The sequence below is a fragment of the Squalius cephalus genome (assembly GCF_949319135.1).
Source record: "Squalius cephalus genome assembly, chromosome: 22".
NCBI lineage: Eukaryota > Metazoa > Chordata > Actinopteri > Cypriniformes > Leuciscidae > Squalius > Squalius cephalus.
The window spans coordinates 27,298,517-27,313,945 of record NC_137143.1 but is presented as its reverse complement, the minus strand read 5'-3'; the positions used below and the strand labels follow the sequence as shown (position 1 = coordinate 27,313,945).

Sequence of the window (15,429 nt, the reverse complement as noted above, 5' to 3'; positions counted from 1 at the left end):
TGTTTTTGCATTTTGTGTGCATGTGTATAAGTGCAACACTTTATAAGTGCTTGAAAAAAAGATTGCATCTCTGAGCCTCAGTGTAAATAGTTACAAAGAATTTTTACATGGTTTCTTCAATCAAACCACACAGTTATTGTTTTTTGAGTGTAGTGCATTCAGTGCCATTTTTACTCTCTATAGAAGTTGAAATCCTAACAAACACAAAGACGTGAGACAGAACATACAAGCAAGTGACTTATGACCCAGACTGTGGTCACTCAAACCATTTTACAACAAAATAACAAAAAAGAAAGAAGCAAGCCAATTAAAATACCTTTAGGCTTTTCTTAAGGTGGCAAGGTACGACATTGCCCACTTAGAAAGCGTCGCAGGTCTCAATGTAAAACAATAACATGCGAAATGAGAGAGTGTAATGGGAACAGACTGAAGACGGAAACAATTAAAGCCAACATATGGAAAGTTATGTTGGACAAGAAATGCAGTCCACCAGCCAATTCTTCAAAACACGTAAAGTAAACCCGTGTGGCATTTACATGTTCATTTGTGGTGCTTAACTGCATTTTTCCTTTAGAAGTCATAGACTGTTTTCTGTGGTAATCAACAGTATGTCGTGGATGCTTTCCATAAAACTGGTTCAGAATCGTACAGAATTTACAGTAGATTGTTGTGAACAAAAACAAATGGGCAAATAAATAAGCTGAAATGCACCAACCTCGTGTGGGCAGCTCTCACAGGGCTGAAAATGGCAAAGGCCTCTGGAAAGCTGCTCTGGTCCCGACTTGCAACAGTCCTCCACTCCGTCATCTATTGCTGTGTTTACCGTATCCATCGGAAATGCACAAAGTGCCGAGTCATCTTCAGGAACACCCGAGTCATCAGTTACAGCGAACACACCATATAAGATATCATCCTCTTCTTCAGCACCCAGCTCATCGGCGAGCTCCCGTCCAGCCTTCCCAAAGTGGGCCGCTTGAACCACGTTGTAGACCACGTCTTTGAAAGGTTCGCTGACGTTGCTTCTCCGTCTCCGTTTGGGTTCAAAGCGACATTCTAAAACAATCTCACGATACCGTCGCATCTCCCACTCGTGGCGTGGTAGACGGCCTAGTCTTGTTTGAAAGGGCGAAGTGTCCAAGTCGGTTCTCTCTCGCTGGACAGACAAGAAGTAGACAAAGTCCTGCGTGTAGAAGCTGTAGATGTACTCAATGCTGTATGTCTGCCATAGAGCAGGCAAAACCGTCAACCCTCTGACGTCGGTGTAAAAACCATCCTCGGTTGCAACTGGTCGGCGTACGGAAATGGACATGCGACCGTATTTTTGAGTCACGCTGCTGTTCACTGTTGCCGCGACAAAGAAGTAAACCGTTTGACCCTCTTCCACCATGGAGACTTTAGTTCCCAAAGGACTAGCGATGCAATCCGGACAGAACTGCGGAGAGTTGAACTTCTTCCGGAATAAACACTTTGAAGGCCCGGGAGGCTTTCCATTTTCATGGAGTTGATGGAAATAGCAAACTCCATACTGGGAGCTTCCACATGAGTACAAGTACATTAGGAACGTGTCTAGGAGCAACACCTCATTGTCTGTGTCCTCATGGAAGGGATCTCTTGCGATATCACACAAATTGCATATCTCACACTCCGGACTGGCCACCGGTCCCGTACGGAGTTCCCACAGTTTCCCTAGAGTGATGTTCACTGCCTCGATGACGTTCTGAGAGGCCACATAGACCTCTTGGAAAAGGGAGTTGGTAACTATGTTCTGGATGGGATTGCGGGTCTGAAAGTAAGTCATGGGGTACGGCACCGAGAAGTCCACAGCGATTGGGGCCGTTGGGGGACAAGTGTCTAATGCAGAAGACATTATAGCCTGTATCCAGACACATGTCACCAGATGAGTGGCCCAATGGACCATGTCCACTCCAGGGTGAAAAAAATGGCTGTAGTGTTTCGGTTACCTCCAGCAGGCATCTATCAGAGAAGACATCCTGAAAACAGGAAGCCCTGAGAACAGAACAAACGCAAAAGAAGCTTTATTTAAAATGGTTAATCAATAGCCCAGACAAAAATTATAATTCTGTCATCATTTTGTCATCTAACCCTAACCTCATGGATAATAGCAAGTAATACTAATTAATAAGTGATCCTACTATCTTAAAATAAAGGTTTCAGAATCTAAATTATAATAAAATGACATAAACAATGTCTTATTGTAATGGAGGGAAAGATTTCAATGACCGCAAATAATTCTGACATCAGTAAGTCTATAAACACCAACCGAGGTTTTGCGCATTCATGTCATTCTGTGCCAGCATCTCTGCAAGAGAGAAAGTCATTAAAGGTAAAAATAGATATTTTGTACAACTCTGAGATAACAGAATGTTCTATGTAATATTTCTTGGTTTTCCTCTGAGTTATTTATTAACAGAGCTCATCACCATTTTCTACACTGGGGGCCTCTCTAATTGACATTCTTGTCACAACCTAGACGTGCTTTTTTGAGCAAAAGTTGCAAATGGACTGTTCCGGTTTTCAGTCAAGCGCCTTTTAAAGTAACAAATGAACTAATTACTTTTCAAAATCGTGCCACAGCATTTTCACCGTGGCACAGAATGCATTACATGTATAGAATTTATTGATCTTTAGAATAAACAATGGAAAGGAGTATGCGTTTCTTTAACACAGATCTGGACCAGAGGGTAGTGACCCAAAAATGGATCACATGTCTCTTTTGAAAACTAAATGCAAATAATCACCATATAACGACGCATAGTTAGGACAGAAATCTGAATAGGCAGGCTTATCAACTTTTAAGAGATCCTTGTGTAAAACTACAAACAACTATATATACATGTATATATTCAATAACTTGGATCCAGGCTTGCATGACTGCCCCACTGTGATGTGCTATGTAAAACAGTCCGTCTCAGTAAAATTTGCATTGACTACATTTTTTTTTAAATAAAGTAAAATAAAAAAGCGCAGAGTCCCCAAGGTTGTACAATATCTGAAATATTTGATTTATTTGTAGCAAGGATATTCATAGTAAGGATGTTAATAAGGATATTCATGAAAAGATGATTCAATTTGTGTCTGACAAGAGATCGCCTGATCAAGCATTTTAATGCTTATTCGTTAGTTTATTAATAAATTAACAAAACATATCTGTGATGCTCTGTACCTATGAATCTAATACTCTTCTTACCATTTATAAATCCTTATAATTATTAGTGACAAAATTTCAACAGAGATAAAGTTGGCTTGACGTTTAATATTAGTCAGAGATTGAGCCTCGGAAATCGTCAATCGTTATTAGCATAATGACAATTGACATGTTGTGTTCGATTTTTTTATATATATATATATATATATATAATGTAGACGAGAACAATGTTTTATGTTTTTAATCTGCTTTTTTCAGGTATTGCAACTGATAGATTTTATAATGTAATGATGCAAGATAGGGGCCGCCTACAAAGTAGCTACAAGGAACAAAAGACATGATCGAATACTTACAATTACTTTTTACAAGACAAAAAAGTAATCTTGTAAATAAGTAATGATATTTATTTATTTTTAATTATATTTCAATCATTTTTTTAAAGATAAACAGGCAATAAGAACACACTAACCTGTTAGTGATGATGATGATGATGATAAACCAGCGAAGAACAGATCTCAAGACAGATCAATAACTGCATTTCCAACTCTAAACGTGTTAACACTTCCACGAGTGAAAACAATGAAAGAAAGGTAACAACTTTCCAAATACATTACTAGAATATAATGACTTTCGTTTATGCATCAAACCAGGTAAGAAACTTTAGAAATACATGATTAGAGAGCTGTCTTGGTGTTGTGGGCGACTGCTCGTTTCGTTTGAAGCACGAGCGCCACTGACTGGAGCTGTTAGGCTCCGCCCAGGAATAAAACGGAATGAACTGTTATGGTGACGGATTGCTCATTAATATTATTTACGCCATGCAGACGTTACTGTAACCTTCTAGTCACGTGATCTAATTAATATTAATAAGACAATCCTTTGCCATAGTAGGGCAATGTCACTCCTTTGTTGAATAGAATAAATTAATCTCGCACACAACGTCCAAATAGGCCTAGTCAGTCAGTGGTGGTTGTGAGAACACAACTGAGCAGTAGCTACAAGCCATAGACAGTAAAGTTACAAATCTCAAAGGCCAAACTTAGATAAACGCCATTATCTTTAGTTCAAACTTTGCCTTGAAATGGTTAACAAAGTTATCAAATAAACAGACACACCGCGTTCACTGTAATCAGTAATTTATTAAAAAACAATATGACCATGAATTATTGTTGAGTGAGGTTTATCGGAGCAACCTCTTAAGTTTTACAAACATTATTGTAATCTAATCTACATAGCCTAGTGTCTTGACAGTACCAAACTTGATCTTAAATTATAAATCCAGAGTTAAATTGCTGGTGTGAATCTTACACTAGGTCACACTTTAAATCATTTTCAAGAGAATCTTTTTTTTAAAGGATTAGACAAAATTCCAGATTTACTAACAGTTCCCATGTGAAAGCATTTTGAAGCAAAAAGCAAAAATGCATTATAGTATATTTGTATTTGTAATAAAAAAATATTTAAGTAAATTTTTAATACATTTAATAGGCCCTACGGCTTTTCCACCTGGCTTTGGCATTTCGCAAACCCTCTTTTGGCATTAAAAAAAACTCCTGTCAGGATTTAATAAAGTGAAAAAAGGCGTAAACATTGTTATTTTTGCGGCTGACCATATTGCATACTATGCATTTGTAGTAGTTTTCCTTTCAGATGCAAAATTTATGTGAGGAAAGTATTTAAATTAATCATGCAAGGTGACTTACTATAAGGTTTGCGCTATTCAATTTGCCGCCATTATTTACAAATATCAACATTTCTATTTCCTTGATGTTTGTACTAATTTTAGTTTAGCTTTAGTTGATCTGATTTTATCAAAATATTAGGCTTACATAAGTTTAATTGTCCAAAGGTACCATTTTTATTATTATTATTTTGTTTCATAGGAAAAAAAAAAAAATATAGCCTATAGTTAGTTAGGCTATGTATGTATTTACTACCAAAACTATTATATTATATCATATTCATTATTATATTATGTTATATGATAAAGGGACTTGACATTCATTATATATCAACATTGCAGTGTCGGTTATTTAATGGTTATTTTACATGAAAAGCTTAAAATGCAAGCTTTACATTTTCAAAGACGAGCATCCACATGCTGACAAGGATAAGAAAACCTCCTAAAAAAGATCTAAGATGTAAAAAAGGAGGGAAAGTATTGGTACAAGCAGAAGCACAGGTCTCTGTGTCATCTTCTGGGCATTATTACCATAGACAGTATTATTATTACACAGGTTTGTTCCACAACATGAAGAAGACTTGAGTAGCAGTCGGGGTAGTGCACTGTTCAATAGTGTACTGTTCAATAGTGTACTGTTATCACATAAGTTTTTGCTTGCGCATCCTTTGAATGTGCCACTTGATTCAACTGAGGAAAAAAGATAAGAGGAAAGGGATTTGTAGAAAGCTTTCAGCAGAAATGAATCTTGGTGGTAAACAAGAACTGTTATTCATTCACATTAGGAAACAGCAACTCTGTCTTTACATAGTAGATTACATTTTAATAAGCAAATGTCCATGAATCACCTTCTGCAGTGAAGCACTGGTCCTCGACACCTTTACATTTCAGTGTGATTGTGCAGTTTGTGCCAAGGCAGGTGTAGCAGCTCAATGCGTTATTTGAATCTGAAGATGTATCTGAAGACACGAATCATCACAAGCATCATAAAAGTGATCCATAGGGCTTGTGCTTATATATTCACATCTTATGAATCTATATATGATGAACGTACTTATTTAAACAGTAACTCTCTGAAAAAAGAACATATTATTCAGAAATAAATCATTATTTTGAGAGATCTTTTCCCTGATTCAGGTGATCCAGTTCATAAAAGCAGTCAGAATGCTTCATTTCCAATCAATGACGTACTAGAAATAAAGATTATCAGTCAATAATGACATAACATATGTATGGGACACTTTTATGGTGATTCTGTGCCGTTTTTGAAGTTTGAAACTTCTATACATTGCAAATGTATTGAAAAATGACAAGTATATTCTTTAAAATGTCTCATTTTGTATTACATGGAAGACAGAAAATCATACAGGTTTGAACAAAATAAGAGTGAGTAAACAATGACAATGACGCATTGTTACGCATTGATTCAAATCATACTAGCAACTAAAAGATCACAGTACCATGGTATGTTGTAGAAATGTTAGGAATAAATGTAAAATTAATATAAAACAAACCTTTTCAAAAAATGTAATGTATGGAAAATTTGAATAATTGGAAACATCACAGTGTTGTTTCCTTTACATTCACATGTTTATAGTACCTGTAGCATTGTTGCAGTTATCTGAAGAACAGCATTTGGAGGACATCCCGAACAATCCAACATTTATGCTCAAATTAGCACACGAGGCAGCAGCGCAACTCTTCTCATTAAAGTACTGGCTAACATCTACAATCAACAACATTAAAAATAATGAAGATTCACTAGCAAACCCAGTCAATAACATATTCCTTACCAAATGCATGTTTCATAATCATGTTATTCTTACTGTATGTGGTCATCAAGGAACTGCACTGTGAACTTGAAGAACAGTTAGCAGTTTGTGTGCATGCTCCAGCTGTAATGTTAGTGTCAGTACAGTTGAAACACATCAGTGTCAGTGCTGGAAGACAATGAGAAGATAATGAGGGACATTCATATCGTGCATATAAAGCCTTTTAAAACATTTCTAAATGTGATTTTTTTAAAACAATGAAATAAATGTCTGCAAAAGACTCACAAAAATGTAACAAATGTTTATTTATCAGCAAAGCTATAAAATAAATGGATGGACACATGGAAATAAATCCTGTATGACGTACCTTCTGAGAAAAACACAGTGAAAAGAACAACGGAGATGATTTGCAGTGCCATGATCCACATAAAGGGTGTCAGATGGACAGTGCGGGAATATTATATACTGGATTTACAGAGGTGGGGTTTGTGTTAGATTTACATCATGCCATTCCTTTGCATAACCTAAACATGATTACGTGATACACAATGTAGGTTTCATATATTAAGCAGAATACATGTCCTCATGACACTACTGGATATTATACAGTAAATAATGTAAATATAATAAAAGAAAGAATGTATTCTAACTAAATATACATGAAAACTGGTTTGCAAAATATACCATTCATCATTTGTAAATCTGAATGCAGAAGTACATAAAGTACTATTTCTTTTCATAAAAAGAAATAACACAAATACTGTACATGTTAATGTATTTCACGACTCTAATTTTACAGATGGAGATGTCTAAAAATGTTGTATTTATAAATGTTTTATCTCAGAATAACAACACACAAATATATCTCAAAAATAACAATTATGAACTATGAGACTAAGATATGTCTTTTCATTATTTTGAGAGTGGATAAATGTCAATTCTCAAATAAATAAAAACTGTAAGTAAATTCTGTTAGCATATATTAACCTTATTGACAATGATTTAGTAACACTGACCAGTTATTACCATTTCAAAATAAATATATATTTAATTGAAATAATTGAAATAAGTAATATATCAAATAATTTGCTTTTGTCTTTGTTAAAAAGTAAAGTCTAAAATCGTAAATACAACTTGATGACAATGATTCAGTAAGACCAACCAAAAATAAATGTGATTTTACTTTCTTGACATCAACTATTTCCCCTTTATTTTACATACTATACCTGAATCTGTAAAGTTCATGTTTGTATGTTTGTTGTGTTTTCCCACAAATTCAAATCATTCAGGGTTTTTTATTTGCATGCTGCATTCTTCTCTACAATCTACAGTTGAATGCAAATGTCATGTTTACATATGTGGATATAAAAAGTTTTTCTTCACCTTTGAAAAAAGACTGTCAGTTGTTAAAGGAATAGTTCACTTCAAAATGAAAATTATATCATCATTAACTCACCCTCAAGTTGTTTCAAACCTGTATTCATCCCTTTTTTCCTTTTTAGAATTATTTATTAACCGCAAGATATGATATCTTGACAGCAGAGGAGACCCATTTGTTCACACAAATTCATCATGTTCACCCCCATGTTGTTCCAAACCTGTATGAATTACTTCTTAGAAACACACAAATACATTAACTGCAACCATCCTAACTTTTCTTGAACATCAACATATTTTCATTTCTGCTTTTGTCACTAATACTGATTTGCATACTTTTGCATTTCATGTGTATTTTCCATCTATCATCTTTCCAGTCACATCAAGAATAGCGTGAGTTTATTCACAAACAGAGTAACCAAATATCTATTTATACTGTAAGAATCAGTAATCCTTTGTCTCTAGACACATACCTGAGGAAAAGTTTTAAAGTTCAGTTTTTAGTTTTTTTTTAAAGGAAATGAATACTTCTATTCAACAAGTGTTCATTAAATTGATCAAAAGTGAAAGTAAAGATTTTTTTAATGTTACAAAAGATTTCTATTTCAAATAAATGCTGTTCTTTTGAACTTTTTATTCATCATCATCTAAAAATGTCAACATTGATAATAATAAGAATTTTTTCTTATTACCAAATACGCAAGCATAATTAGAATAATTTCTGAAGGTTCATGTGACTGGAGTAATGCTGAAAATTCAGCTTTGCATCACAGAAATAAATTAGATTTTAAAATATATTAAAATAGTAATTATATTTCACAAAACAATTGTTACTGTATTTTTAATTAAATAAATCCAGCTTTGGTGAGAAAGACTTCTTTCAAAAATCTTATTGACCCCAAACTTTTGAACAGTAGTGTACAAGACACAAATACGCTTTTATAGCTTTTAATGACACAAATAAAACTTAACACAAATATTAAATCAACATGTAATTCTTTGATTATTTGTATTGATTACTATTAATTTGCTAATTATTGCTATTTTATATTCATAAATAAAAACTATAAGGAGAATAAATGTCTGGATCCGACATGACTAAAGCTGTCATTTCTATATCCTAAAACACAACAGCATCATGTAATTTTTCATTTGATGAATGAAAGAGAGCCAAACAATAAAGTAAACATATGGCAAAATGTATGTCTTCTGTAAATGCATTTAATTTTTTAAGATTGTTTTCAACTTGGAAGCATGTGTCAAAATTGCTTTAGACGGAAAGTATAAGCATGAGTGCCACCACCACCACAAATAATTTTGAAATACCAGATGTACAAATTACTTTTCTCTGGCATATATTAACATCTACATCATTTATCTCATTATTTCCCATAGGACTAGAATAACCAGACCACACATTGATAACTTGAGTGCATTAGAATCCCTAATGACACACAGTGTCACTTACACTATTAATTCAAATTAAAGCATTAGTAACAAATTAAAATTCAAGTGCACCTATGAAACAAAAGAAAATCATAATATAAAAAGTTACTATCTCTGATTCAATTGGTCCTTAGATATAGTTTTCAAGAGGTGCTCAGTAGCAACACATTGTCAGTCACTGAAACATTTGAACCAGAGAAATGGAAATCTTTATATAAACCAATTGAGATGGAGTGGATTCCTCTTTAAATCGAGCCATGCTTCAGGTTTTTGCAATGCTTGCACCTAGTCAGTCATGTCTTTTAAATAAAATGCTAGTCAGTTTGGTTAGCTATACTTTCAGTTCCTCTACATCACACATATTTGAATGTCACCCAAACGTAACACATAAAAAAAAACCTTGTTTATCTTCTCATGAATATAAAGAAATATGAAGGCCACAGCTCAATAATCTATTAATGCAATCAGTAATACTTGTTAACTTGGCTCATTTAAAACTATAGATGTTAGGTTGAAACAGTGACAGGTCTATTATATATCTGTATATATATATAGCGAAGGCCTAGATGTTCAGTTTCTAGCAGCGTACAGACAGTGTAAGCATTTATTAGATTGTTTAGTTCTACTGCCTTCGATGTTTTGCTGCTGGTTACAGGGCCACATTTAAAAGCAATTATTTGTTAATACAGCATTACTTTCACAAAACTTTTCCCACCTTTTTTTACTCAGTTTCAAACTTCCCTGTTTCCACTGACTGCAGTTCACCAGTGTGAGTAGCCCTCAAAATAGCAATCACGCCCTTAATATCTGACAGCATCCTTTTGCATATTCATGCATTCTCGTAGGCTCACAGGTGCTGCTCTTCCAGCAGCCTGAAGTCAGACGTTCACTAGTGTTACAGGTGTTGAGAGCTACCTGAACTGGCTCAGTATGTTAAGGGACTGAGTATGAACAGACGATCCTCCTCCTTCCTGATCCACTTTAGGAGTTTGTTGACAGCAGATACAGCAAGGCTCTTTGTTCCCAAAGGACTGAAGCAGAGGTAGAGCTCGAAGCCACTTGTTACCTATAGAGAGTTGAGGTTTGACAATGTAAGAAAGGTAGAAAGCAGCAAAAACTGAAAGGAACAGTTCACCCAAAAATGAAAATTCTGTCATTAATTACTCGCCCTCATGTCGTTCCAAACCCGTACGACTTTCGTTCATCTTCTGAACACAAATGAAGATCTGTTAAATCTGAGAGCTATCAGTTCCTCCATTGACAGCTACGCAACTACCACTCTGAGGCTTCAAAAATGTATAAAGAGATCGTAAAACTAATCAAAATTAATTGAGCAATTTAGCTCAAATTTTCTGAAGAGACGCGATCGCTTTATTTGATGAACAAATTGAATTTAGGCTCGGAACAACTTGAGGGTGAGTAAATGGCGACAGAAATTCAATTTCATTTTTGGGTGAACTATGCCTTTAACTAGATACCTACTCAAGAATGCATACACATAACAAAATCTCTGAAAGGTATCCATCTAATGCACTTTACAGCAGACTCACCAAGGCATAAAGGTTTTCAGTGTCTGCACAGCGATAAATGTAGCGTAGGAGGCGTGTGGGGTTATGCAGGCAGCTGTGCAGTTGCTGGTACAATCCCATCAGCCTTTCTTTCTCCTCTTCTCCCTGGTATGGTGCTGGAAGGTCAGGGCTGACAGGAAAACAGGAAGTTAGATAAAAGGCAGGTGAAAACAATGAATATCAAGCTCCAATGCCTGTCCATCCATCCATCCATCTATCATTTATTGTCTTTTCATGATCATCACTAAACTCTTACCTTGTATAGAGCCCAGAGCTTTTAGATTTGTACACAAAGTGTCGCAGCTCAGGTATGCCGACCTGTGAGACAGGATAACTTGGCATGTTCAGCGCTTCCTGTAAGGATTGATATGTATTGCGTCTGCGTAAACGCTCCAGAAACCGCTTCTTGCAGTCGGAGAGGTTAAAGAAATCCTCTCGATCGGTGGATACCAGGATCAGACACAGATCAGAGGCTGGTTCCAGGTAAGAAATATGTGCATGGAAAAATCCAGCCGGGTTAAATTTGGGCAGACATATGGGCGTCCACCCCTCGCCTGCACGGAAGGACGACGAAGAGCCGACCAAGTTGAAGAGCAAGTGCAGGTCCATGTGGTGCAGGAACTGGTCCTTTTTGCGCACCAGTGTCACCAACCTGTTTCCTGCTAGCAGGATGGAGAATACCAGGTTCTTGGCTTTCGCAGCCTGCAAGCTGGAGGAGACCATGTCCCGGGCCGAGCTGGCCAAAGGCAGGCACATCACGGCGCTCAGCAGCAGGCCCGGGTCTTGGTCCAGGAGCCGCAGCAGGTTGTCGGTGAGGTGCTCTGAGCCGGACAGCAGGCGCCGCAGGTCGTAGCTCTGCCGGTGCTGGAAAACGTGGTTCAGCTGCGTGAGGGTGAGCAGGCTAACAATCTGGTAATAGATGTAATGAAGCTCTCGCGTCAATTCCCGGTCGGAGCAGCTTGTACGAAAGACGCCCACCAGGATGAGAGGGCTCTTCCGCAGGAATACCACCCTGTAGCCATCTGAAAGAGATGTTTACGCAAAAATGTCTAAGCTATATTGATTGTAGGGCAAAAATTTTGATAATTTATTTAAAACACAATATAAAACTCACAAGTATACACAACCATTCTCAAGTTCTGGAAAGATTTTTTTCATTAAGGCTGCATTTATTTGATTAAATACAGTAAATACTGTATAATTTTAATTAGAAAAAACTGTTTTCTATTTTTTATATATTTCGAAATATAATTTATTCCTGTGATGGAAAAGATAAAAAAGCTGTCATAAAAGCTGAAAAAAATTTCAGCATCAATACTCTTCAGTGTCTAGTCTTCAGTGTCACATGATCCTTCAGAAATCATTCATATATGCTGATCTAATGCTCAAGAAACATTTTTTATTTTTATTAACAATCTATATATGGAAACTGTGTTATGTATTTTTCAGGATTCTAACAGAAAGTTCAAAAGAACAGATTATATTTCAAATGTTTTTTTTAACACAATATACTGTAGGCATCCTTACTGAATAAATGTGTAAATCTTTTTTAGTAAATCTTACTGAACCAAAACTTTTGAATAGTAGTGCACATATATCAATATCAGCTATTTTCCTTTTTGTTTCCTTTCTGGATATTTCCTACCTGCATGGATGGAGCGTATGATATTCTTCTTATCTTCTACAATAGACATGAGTAACATCATGACTCCCATGATGCTGGAGAGCGCCTCCTCTGTGCCGTAGCGTGTGTAGATGGGTTTCCCAGCCTCACTCAAGACAAACACATGCTTCCTGTGACTCCGCCACGTTTCGCTTGTCACATCCTCCTCTTTTGCCTTTTTCCTGCTCTGCACCTCCTCTTTGCCCACCTCCTCCTGTTCAGCCTCTAAGTTTTCCTCCTGTGCCTCCTCCTCACCTCCTTCCAGAGCCGCTTCTTGAGCGTCGCCCACCTCTGCAGATTTATCATCAGTGTTAGACTCACCGTCAGCAGTCAGGTCCTCAAAAGACTGGGCGTGAACAAACATGGCGCCCTCCTGTCCGGCACCTGTCAAGAAGAGACACATTGCTTAGAAAAGTAATAGCACACCTCTGTTCAACAAGCTATATGATTTGAGGTATCATTAATGTAAATCACAGTGTTCACAATGGATAATAAAAAAATCAAGAAAAATAAGTATTTTTCTGTGCATTTTGAGTAAAATAACATGGAAATTAAGAGTTAATTTACGATTTTCTGTACTTCTCACCTTGTTGTCATAAAATTGTATCATATAACATTCAAAGGTTTGGGGTCAGTAAGATTTTTTCAGCAAGGATGCATTATAATTGATCAAAAGTGACAGTAATTTTTTTTTCAATTTATATTTATGTTGTTTCCTTGTCCCTTTTTTTTCTTCTTTAGCTACTGGATGGGAGGGGGGGGGAGATCATGTAAGGGATTAATAATGGACAATATCTTACTGTCTACTGTTTACGATGTCTTATTCTGTACTGTCACTGAAAACCAATAAAAAAGATTTGGAGTAAAAGTGACAGTAAAGACATGTATAATATTACAAAAGATTTCTATTTCAAATAAATGCTGTTCTCTTGAACTTTCGATTCATCAAAGAATCATTAAAAAAAATTATCATGGTTCTGACAAAAATATTAAGTAGCACAACTGTTCACAACTTGAACTCCAAATCAGCATATTAGTTTGATTTATGAAAGATCATGTGACACTGAAGATTGGAGAAATAATGCAGAAAATTTAGCTTTGCATCTCTACATTTTCATTGCGCCCCTAAAGTTCTTTATGTACTCCTACATTTTTTAAATTAAGAACAAGTGCTTCTTGTGAAAAAAGCAAGCATCAAGCCCTCTCTTGCTGGTTGCTGGTTAAGAGTGAGACTGGACACAGTCAATGAGATTGAGGTGCTTCTGTACATGCATCAACTAAATGTATTAAAAACTACTTTTAACTCATTTAGGATCAAGAATTCCCACAAAGCCAAGTAGCCACTGTTATTTAACACAGGCACTCTTTTACTTTCCAGTTTAAGGAAACAGCCGGAAGACTTCTTTGAAGACTTCAAAGCATTATGATATATTGTTGTGATAAACTTCAACTTCTGTAAAGAATCATTTACATGACTAAACTAGTTCTAAGATTCTAGTCATCTATCACATGACGACATCTGGGTTATTTGATCACTCACTACAAGAAATACAATGGGATATTATGAGGATATGCATGACAAAGAAAAAAGGTGTGGTTTGTTTATAAAGGACCAACATGTAGGCTTAAGAACCATATAGGTCTCATTAGCTACTTTGTTACAGCATCATAAAAACTTTGGAGACAAGAAATCTTTCTAAGATGAACAAAGTGTGAACTGTGAAACTAACCTGGCTCGGTCCCCTCCACCAGGCCGGGGGTCGGACTGTCCGACCGGTCCTGCCGGAATCGATCTGATGGCGCCAAGTTGCCATTTTTAACCTCCCAGGATACACCCTTATTGTGGACGTCTGCCGCCATCCTGGCATCAGGCATAGGAGAAGACGCGGTGTCCTGTAGTGCCAGTCAGTGCCAGGAGCGATTCAGTGCAGGATCCCTACAGCTCTGAAGGGCCAACAGTACAATTGAAAGAGTTTCCATCAGTGTCTGGAAGTGAAATTACAGATAGACACATTAAAAGAGGAACTAGAAATGAGTAAATTCCTCAATTTAAAAAAGTTAACTTCTGACATTGGGTCATAGTGACCAACAACGCAAGAAAAATGGCATAATTTTCATTTTTTTGAGTGAAAGTTATATGTGTTTGAGAACTCTGAACAACTGTTAGGAAAATCTATGCTTATCTGTAACGTTAATATTAATAATAATGTGTTGCTGGTAATTATGAAAGAAATATTAGCATATATTTACATCACAGTAATTCAGACTGTTTATACTTCTAATATCAACAATAATAATAATAATAAGCCTATTGTTGTTGTTATTGTTTTTATCATAATTCTAGTATTATACAATTTTAATTAAAATTCAACGTAACGTATTAAAAAGCTCCTCGGTTTAAAGCTGTAAAACATATTGTATGTTAATGCCAGTCTTGAGATATTCATGCACCTGATTTGTGATTTTTCTCATTTGTGCATAAATCCACTAGCACAGGCTAACGCACTAGCCACTGAGCTAAACCTCTAAAAACTGTTGAATTTCACAACAAGACATTTTCTTCTGCGCCAACTTCAATTTAATTACGTCTAACAAATGTTGTCCACACAGTTTAGACTCCTAATAACACCATTTATCGCAACTGTACCTTAAACGGTCTTTATCCAAATCAGTGTAAGTTGAGGTCAAAAATCAACTCCGCCTGTCACAGAACAGGCAACACAAGAAAAGAGATGAACTATGGGAAATGTAGTTGT

The 15,429-nt window shown here is 36.1% G+C and overlaps 2 protein-coding genes across 3 annotated transcripts in view; both read right to left on the bottom strand.

Annotated features, from left to right (window-relative positions):
- Positions 1-8,283, bottom strand: part of mst1rb (macrophage stimulating 1 receptor b) — a 25,778-nt gene extending 17,495 nt beyond the window's left edge. Inside the window, exons 1-8 of one of the 2 annotated variants that reach the window (XM_079858416.1) lie at positions 8,076-8,283; positions 6,987-7,143; positions 6,674-6,787; positions 6,448-6,573; positions 5,696-5,806; positions 3,636-5,537; positions 1,962-2,007; positions 716-1,873 (exon numbers count right to left, since the gene is read on the bottom strand). In XM_079858416.1, coding sequence (XP_079714542.1) covers positions 716-1,867 — 1,152 coding nt within the window. In that variant the 5' untranslated portion in view covers positions 1,868-1,873; positions 1,962-2,007; positions 3,636-5,537; ... (3 more) ...; positions 6,987-7,143; positions 8,076-8,283. Of the gene's footprint in view, positions 1-715; positions 2,008-2,281; positions 2,315-3,635; positions 5,538-5,695; positions 5,807-6,447; positions 6,574-6,673; positions 6,788-6,986; positions 7,144-8,075 lie in introns of those variants that run through there. The other variant, XM_079858415.1, reaches the window with a different exon arrangement.
- Positions 8,125-15,401, bottom strand: mon1a (MON1 secretory trafficking family member A). The gene is made up of 6 exons (XM_079858417.1): positions 15,321-15,401; positions 14,404-14,659; positions 12,656-13,057; positions 11,267-12,032; positions 10,993-11,140; positions 8,125-10,508 (listed from the first exon to the last, which is right to left on the bottom strand). Exons 2-6 carry the CDS (start codon positions 14,546-14,548, stop codon positions 10,368-10,370), a joined length of 1,602 nt encoding a protein of 533 aa, XP_079714543.1. The 5' UTR covers positions 14,549-14,659; positions 15,321-15,401; the 3' UTR covers positions 8,125-10,367.
- Positions 15,402-15,429: the final 28 nt, after the last annotated feature.

Excerpts from the sequence above, each read along its gene's own strand:
- mon1a (XM_079858417.1), bottom strand. The coding sequence starts at position 14,548 with ATGCCTGATGCCAGGATGGCGGCAGACGTCCACAATAAGGGTGTATCC. Across the intron at positions 11,141-11,266 it reads AGCTCTGGGCTCTATACAAG|CCCTGACCTTCCAGCACCAT; the intron begins GTAAGAGTTTAG and ends TTTTCCTGTCAG. Across the intron at positions 10,509-10,992 it reads CTGAAAACCTTTATGCCTTG|GTAACAAGTGGCTTCGAGCT; the intron begins GTGAGTCTGCTG and ends AACTCTCTATAG.